Genomic DNA, 8,223 nt, shown 5'->3' on the forward strand with positions numbered 1-8,223 from the left:
TTTTGTATAATGCCTGATGCGATGTCGATTGGCTCCTTGATTTGTAAGCAGGTCCATTAGTAGGAGTCTAGCTAGAGTTGTAGCACCTGTCCTTGTCCCCGTCCCATTGGCAGCGACCGCTGCCCGGCGTCGCGTGCGGCCGTCGCCCAACACCGCCGTCGGGCCTCGAGTTGTGCACCGCACCCCCCCAGCTGGTTGAGGAAGCTCTCCAGGAAGAAGGTCGGGAACAGAGTCTGCGGCGATCTGGTTGGTGTTATCCAGCGGGAACTCGATAGCGGGGGTCATGTTCGCCGATCCTAAGTCCTATTCACGGTTGCGGCGATAGCGATGCTGGTGATGGAAGACTCATCCGCCTCAATTTTCGTCTCCCGCCACGATGGCACCAATGCCGACGTGCCGTGGTAAGGGAAAGGCCAATCCAAACCAAACGCCACGACGAACTGCAAGCACACACATGGAATTCCTAAGTCCCACTCTATTACGACAGATTAAGCAAGGTTAGAAAATTAACTATCAGCGAAAGCAACAAATCGATCTAACTAGATGATGTACACGATTATAGACTATATCATAAGCACGATATTTATTAATGAGATTCGGCCGAAATCTACATCCCAAGACATGACTACGTATACTTCTCCTCGTCTAGCAACACCGATCGCTTTCGAGGTTCTGGCAGAACCACAGCCGACCCTTGCAAACTTGTCGCTATACCAACATGATTACAACAATGGCCCTCCTCTCATATTCATGAGAAGGCCTGGTACACGAGTTCGATTAGAATTTCACCTAAGTCCTATTCTAACTCTACCATGTACCGCTGATACAATTTCTAGTTCTATACGTAAATAACTTCAGATAATTATTCGACATATATCCAACAATCACTGGTCACCAACCATGATTAGCATCATAAGCTAGCCGATGTGTTAATTGCATGACTAAGTACGTGCTTGATTAACATCTTCACTACTATAGAAAATGTCATTAGTGTCGGCTCAAAAACGTTATCAATAACGATTTTTTAACCTGCACTGATTACTTGTAGGGCTAGATAAAAAGCTCAAGACTCACGAGCTAGCTTGAGCTCGTGAAGGCTTGGCTCAGTTTAGCTTAACTCGTTGTCCAAATGAGTGAGTCGGAGCCACCTTGCTGGCTCTTTTCTGAACCAAGCGGAGCCGAGATAGCGCACGAGTAGCTCGTGAGCCAAACAAGCTTACGCCCTTGCCTAGTGTTCGTAACAGCCTCTTACCTCCTCCGAGAGCAATGCTTCCTTGTCATCCTCCTCGGCTTCCTCCTTCCTCTTCGGCTTCCTCCTTCCTCCTCGGCCTCTCCCTCACCCCGCACCCCTCCTTCGCCTCCACCTCCAACGCCCTCGTCACCACCACCGCCCTTGTCACGAGAATCCCTCACAATAGCGGCTCCTCCGTCTCCACCATCGATGAGCACTGCCTCCCCCATCCACATCCGCAAGCCCTCCCTGCGCATCGTCTTCACCGAGGCATGGGGTTCATCGATGGCAATCTCGTAGACAAGCTCCTCGCTCGCTTGCGGGGACAATGTCATCGACGTCAATAACTTCTTCACAGGCCACAAGTACAACATCGTGCACCACCTCAGCAACCCATGATTCAAGCTCATTTGCCACGAGCCAACCATGTCGTCGAGCCCATCCTCATCGAGGTTGACCAGATCTACCACCTCACCTGCCTCACAGGCCGCATCCTCCGTGGGTCTCATCAGTCTCATCTCCCTCCCTCGTCCCTACTCCCCACTCCCCATCCCCAACCCCACTCCACGCAGTCGTCGTCCATGGAGGTCGCCATTGCCTGTGTCGCCTGTGTCATGGAGGTCATCGTCGCCACTCGCCCATGTCACGGAGGTCATAGCCCCATGTCGTGCCGCCCATCGCTCAGGCCATGCCGCGGAGGCCGTCGCTGCCCACGCAATGCAGGTCACCGCCATCCATGAGCCCTCATCGTTGCAGGCTTGCGGGCTCTAACGAGTTGTCTCGAGTCAGCAACCAAGCTGAGCTGAGCCAGCATTTTAGATCGGTTTGCAAACCAAGCCGACCCGAGTCATCATGCACTAAGCTTTCACAAGCTGAGCCGAGACTCGTTTCCAGCCCTAATTACTCGCGTCGATAGTTCATGACTTTTAATACCAGTTTATAAATTGGTACTAATAATAAGTATTAGTATCAGTCTATAACAAGGAACCAATATTGATATTTAGACTATCAGTGCTGGATGATGGCTTCAGCCGGCAGTGTCATCATTTTTTTTAAAAAAATAAAAGAAAAATCTAACAAAAACGAACTGGCTCGATGCATCGAGGCGGAGCCACCTTCATTCCAATCATCTCATAACAGTGAATATTACAATTATCTCACAGAGCACTAACACACAAAGCCACAGGTGTAGAGGAGAGAACTTGTTATGGCGATGATCACAAATACAAATCGGATGCACAAACCTAATCCGATTATCAAAAACACAAATTGGATGCACAAAACAAACATTTGCACAAATTAAATACTTGCCAGATAGCTCGATAGCAATAATACAACCTAATAACAAAATCAACTCTTTTATTTATAATTTACTAGCTCAACAAAAATTGATGACAAGGAAGAAGAGGGAGGCATAGCCTATACACAACATTGTAGTTCTGGTTCTCTAAGAACCAACACTGCATCAACACAAACCAGCAATTGCTCGCCGGTGTCCACCATCTCGATATCACTGACCTCACCGTCCACCTGGGCAAAGCAGACAGCCATGACCTCCTTCTAGTTCGTGCTATGCACCTCCAAGAGATAGGAAGCCTGGATAAAGGAAGCAATCGATGTAGAGAAGAGCGAATCAAATCAACAGGGGAAAGAGGAAGAGTAGAAACCACCTTGTAGATCTATGAAACCAGTGCTTGGGCCCAGGCAAGCCATGCTCTCTTGGTGATGAGAGAGAGAGAGGAGACGTGTGATGGTCATCAAATCTAAAGTTAGAGGGCAATGGCACCCGCGATGCGAGGAGTCTCGGGCGGCGGCGATGCTATGCAGAGAGAGAGAGAGAGAGAGAGAGAGAGAGAGAGAGAGAGAGAGAGAGGATATGGACCGACAATGGTGATGCTGGTTGTGGGAGAGAGAGAGGAGAGAGTGGGGGCAGAGGAGTGCGGCTGTGAGAGAGAGGGAGGTGGGGGAGGCAAGCCTTAGAAAAATTCGGGATAGGAAATAGTGACGGACATGAGAGAGGTTGTGAGTCAAAAAAGCGGAATTAATGAAATTTTTTGGTCCGGCACCACTCGTTTCAGTGTCAGATTATGGTTACCTATCGACACTGAAATATGAGTGCCGATTTATGTTAAGAATCGGCACTGATACTGAGTATTAATATTGGTTCAACCTATCTCAATCATTGATCGAGAGTGAGATATTACGAACCAATATTAATGAAATATCAATACTGATTCTAACCTAGCCGACATTGATAACCTAGCTTGGATGATCAATTTTACTGTAGTGCTTTCGGCTGCTCACCTCCTCATGCCAACCAACGGAGACGACCTCTCAGCATCCGGTACCCGGCCGAACGCCCCTTGCTGCCGTTCCGCAGGCCGCATATCGGCGATGACGCGGCCGTGGGGACCTCGCTGCCCCCGTCGTCGACGCCGTCTCGTTCCATCTGCCACAGGACGTCGATGAACGCGTCGACGTTGCAGCCGGGCAGCGCGAGCGCCGCGTACCCGTAGTCCCGTACTCGCGCTCGGCGTCGTCGTCGAGGAGGCGCCGGAACAGCGGGTGGTTGGCACACTTGGCACGCACCACGAAGCGCTTCCGCTCGGGGCCAACGTACACCGAGAAGCACCCCGGCACCCCGCCACCGGCGACGCTGCCGCCGCCGGTGCTCAGCCGGACCTGCACCGGTCCAAGTTCCTCGATATCAGGCTCTTCCTCGTGCCCTTGCTCGCCGTCGTCACCACCGTCGCCATGCGGCCCTCGATGAGTTCGATCCTTATATGACCACTTCACGTACGATCGCCCAAGAAATGGCGTCTGATCAGTGCAAAGCTGCTACTTTTTGCGTACTGAGACGAGGCGAGGATCAGACTCATCAGATTATATGGAGATGGAAGCAGCTAGCTGATGCATGCATGGTTGTGCACCAGTTGATGCCCCGGTGCTAACCTCAAAATGAGGCTCTACATTTGAGAAATACCGATAATCAAAATATATTTCTATTTGACTATTTCATTATATAACTGCAACATGTTTTTCTTCAAATACTAAAACTTGTTTGGCAGACCTTCAACTCTAAGATTTATGTATGATTCGGAGTTTATAGAATAAAATAAAGTAGTTTAAATATCTATTTAATCTAAATTAAAAACAAGATGCATAAATCAAAGACCCTTGAATTTTCATAGCTCCAGCTCAAATGATTTTTTAAGACAAGGATGACTAGCTCAAAAAATTACATTAGAGTTATGTTATACATTCATGCTAAAAAAAGTAAATGTAGTCTTCAACGTCTCCCTGCTTCAAAAATAAAACAAAAATGAAGAAAGAGGAAGTTTATGTTCAGCAAGAAATGAAAAGACATGCTTTTGCTCGAACCTTGACCCCATGTCGAGTTGCAGATCCAAAGACAGTTGGGATTCAACCTTGAGCAGAGAGAGAAAGAGGAAGGGAGAGACGTGAGGAAACTAGAGAGAAAGAGATGGGACAGGGAAGGTGCTTTGCTGCTTAGGAAAAGAAACGAATGAAGGTTGTTAACTGTTGTACAGTTTTTTCTCATCTAATATGGTAATTAGTTGCTGCTTAGTATGTACTTAAACAAAATTTGGGAGCCCTTATTTTTTGGAGCTCTGTTCGGTCGCCAGCCTGAACATGCTAATATAGTCTCTGTGCACTAGCTGTTTAGAGAAGACGCGATTGGATGGATGGTTAGTGAACGCACTAGCTGTCTAGTTGACGTGGAGGCCAAACTAGATCGGCACGCTCGCACTTCTCTTGCAAAGACCTCTGCCACTTGCGTCGCGCCATTGGTTCCATAAGGGAACAGCAACTAGCTCTGATACTCTACTATACTTGTTCATCATGTCAAAATATTAGACACTACTTGAACTCTTATTTTAGACACGAAAAAAAGAAAGACATCAGCCTGATACCTGATGATTGCTTAGTCCTCAGAATAACACAACTGTTGATTACCTCCTTGATTTACAAACAGATAATCAATTAATTGGTGGATCGGAGGATCTGCTTCAAAAAAAAAAAAAAAAAAAAGAGTAGGAGGGTATTGTAGGAGCTAGCCATAGCTAGGTAGAGTCAGAAATGCTTTACTATATCAAAGCAGAAAACTGGCAATACATTAAACTGATGACACTTCCTATATATTGACCAGTGACTGCTTTGTTACACCATAAACCGTATGTTACAGATGTGCTGATCGAAAAACACTACCCGAAATGACAAAAGATCATATCAATTCTCCTTGTACTAGTTCAGCACACATAGAGTTCTTTCAACTCTATGTAGGAACCTATCAATCTAAGCTAAACCTGTACTTTGAGACTAATATATGATCAGCAAACTTCTGTTTATATGGGTGAGAGTTGATGCGACTGTATATATAGATCTAACTGCACGCAAACTTGGTGAGGCGAGCACAAACCTCAGACTCTGCTACGGATGGATTAAGCACCACTGATTAATCATGGTTAGCATCATAAAGAACATGTGTTGATCGCATGATCGATCGAGCTCGTGCTTAACCAACTTCTTTCTCCTCACCTCCTCGTACCGAACAACGGAGAAGACCTCGGGCTCAGCATCCGGTACCCGGCCGCACGGCCCTTGCTGCCGCTCCGCAGGCCGCATATGGGAGACGACGACGCGGCCGCGGGGACGTCGCCGCACCCGTCGCCGACGCCGTCGCGCTCCATCTGCCACAGGACGTCGAGGAACTCGTCGACGTCGCAGCCGGGCAGCGCGAGCGGGCCCTGCGCCGCGTACCCGTACTCGCGCTCGGCGTCGTCGAGGAGGCGCCGGAACAGCGGGTGGTTGGCGCACTTGGCGCGCACCACGAAGCGCTCTCGCTCGGGGCCAACGTACACCGAGAAGCACCCCGCCACAGGCGACGCTACCCGGCCAGCGCTGCCGCCGGCGCTCAGTCCGGACTTGCACCGGTCCAGGGTCCTTGATATCAGGCTCTTCCTTGCACCCTTGTTCGCCGTCGTCACCACCGTCGCCATGCGCGCGGCCTTCCTTTTATGGCCAAGAATGAAGATTGATCAATGCGAAGCTGCTACTTTTTCGTGCTGAGATGAGGCGTGGATCAGATTTATAAGGAGATGGAAGCAGCTAGCTGATGCATGCATGCCTGTGCATGTATGTCTCTGTGTACTACTGTACAAGCGAGCTAGGCAGTATGGTGTGGCCGGTGTTGAGTATGTAGTATCAGATGGGCACAGGTAGCTTCTGTCATGCATAGGCTTGATGCTGGGAATCTTGACTTGTTGGGAGCACAAGGCTGCCGCTGCTCATGTCATCTGTTTGGGTGCAGCTGGCTTCTGCTAGGAGAGAGATGGGTGGTGACTTTATAAGGACAAACACAAAGAGAAGAGAGAAAGCAAATTCTATAGGTCCTCAATGTCTAGATTTCCAAAAAGAAAAGAGGATAGGAGGAAGGAGTGAGGAAGAGATGCTAATAACTATTTTCTTGGTTAAGTTGCACATTACAAGTTCCGATATGGTACGCATATATATAATACATAAGAGTTGAGGGAGATAAATGGGACACGTACATGTAGGGCTGCATCTGTTAGTTGTAGGACCTGAAATGTGCTCAATGATTGCGTGTGGTGGCATATCTATGCATGCTCTTATGGTCAACGCCTGCATGCCGTGTGTGTGGAAGAAGCACTTCCTGCAGCCACACGAGAACCAACTAATATATGGTCTTTTCGTACAAACTCTATCGAATCTGTAGTGCAACAAGTTCATATAGTAATAAACTGGTTGAGTTATGTACATATGCATGCCGAATATCCCCAACATTAGATTTGCGCAAGTTGCTTGATTTCTCCCTCTTAAGTTTAAGTTTTTGTGCACACTGAATTCGTATGCAGATCTATGTGTTGTTTTTCTCTTATTTATTGTCGATGAATCTTGTTTGGGACTAAAAGTCTTTGCTGCTGCTGCTGCTGTATCTATATGTGTTGTTTGATTGGATTTTTATCCAATGGAAAAAAACGTGATATATGCTAAGAAAAAATGAATCGCCTTAAAAATAGGCATACCCTTCCAATCTACCCCAACCAGAGTGAGTCTTCACCTTCTCCTCCTTGCTCTTTATATCCAACCATTGTATGTATGGATGTGGAGGTAGACATGACTGCCGTGTCGATTTTTCACCGTATACATAGCTAGCCTTCCTCCTTAAGGTCACTTCGAATACTTTATTTCTTAGATGATATCTCAAATAAGACAGTAAAAAATTGATATTAAGAAATAAATTTACAATGCATATTATCTATACGTTATTTATTTAGATCTTCCAAGACAATTAATAGTTATATGTAGTATGATTAAAACTATCATTCTGGTCATATGACTAATCATGTTGCTTTACAGAGAGAGGATGGATGAGTATTGTTTGTGTTATGGACATAATCAAATGTGTGGGGAGAGTATAAGGAAGAAATTGCAATGTCAAAATATGATGTCTTACATCTTAAACAACTCAACTGACCAGTTTCTTCCATAAAAAAATAAGGTCTATCTCTCTCCTTTTTAAATAGCCTTTTACTTACGTAGATGCTTAATTAATGTCAAAAAAAACTAACCACGGTAGAGTTTGAGGGAGACCTAATCCTCTTTCCGGCCCCTTCCTTTTCTGTTTGACCAGGGGAATTAAAGTAATCCACGATACGATTTATAACCTTGCAGAAAAGTCATGGTATCTTCAGACAAGAAACTAGACCAGAAAATGACGGCGAGTAAATGCAGCTTGATCGTTTCTTGATTGATCGTTTCTTGATGCTAGACTCTTGGACACGCTACTGTCGCCCTTCGTGTATGTGACGCTCTTGCTCTTGGCGCGTCTCCATCGGTGCACAGTACGAAGCTGCTGTGCTTTATGCAGAGTGATGGTTTTTCACACAGGGCTTTGACGTGCAACCGAACTCGAGCTGCACTTGTCAGTACGGCAAAAACGGCAAGAT

At 46.9% G+C, this 8,223-nt stretch overlaps 1 protein-coding gene and 1 pseudogene across 1 annotated transcript; both read right to left on the reverse strand.

The window, feature by feature from the left end:
* Positions 1–3,539: 3,539 nt before the first annotated feature.
* Positions 3,540–3,987, reverse strand: LOC133908309 (indole-3-acetic acid-induced protein ARG7-like; annotated as a pseudogene).
* Positions 3,988–5,381: 1,394 nt separating this feature from the next.
* On the reverse strand, positions 5,382–6,707 carry LOC133910226 (auxin-responsive protein SAUR50-like). The gene has a single exon (XM_062352738.1). The coding sequence runs from the start codon at positions 6,250–6,252 to the stop codon at positions 5,788–5,790; it is 465 nt and encodes a 154-aa protein (XP_062208722.1). The 5' UTR covers positions 6,253–6,707; the 3' UTR covers positions 5,382–5,787.
* Between the last annotated feature and the right edge of the window lie 1,516 nt (positions 6,708–8,223).

This window comes from Phragmites australis, chromosome 2 (genome assembly GCF_958298935.1).
Source record: "Phragmites australis chromosome 2, lpPhrAust1.1, whole genome shotgun sequence".
In the NCBI taxonomy this organism is placed as follows: domain Eukaryota; kingdom Viridiplantae; phylum Streptophyta; class Magnoliopsida; order Poales; family Poaceae; genus Phragmites; species Phragmites australis.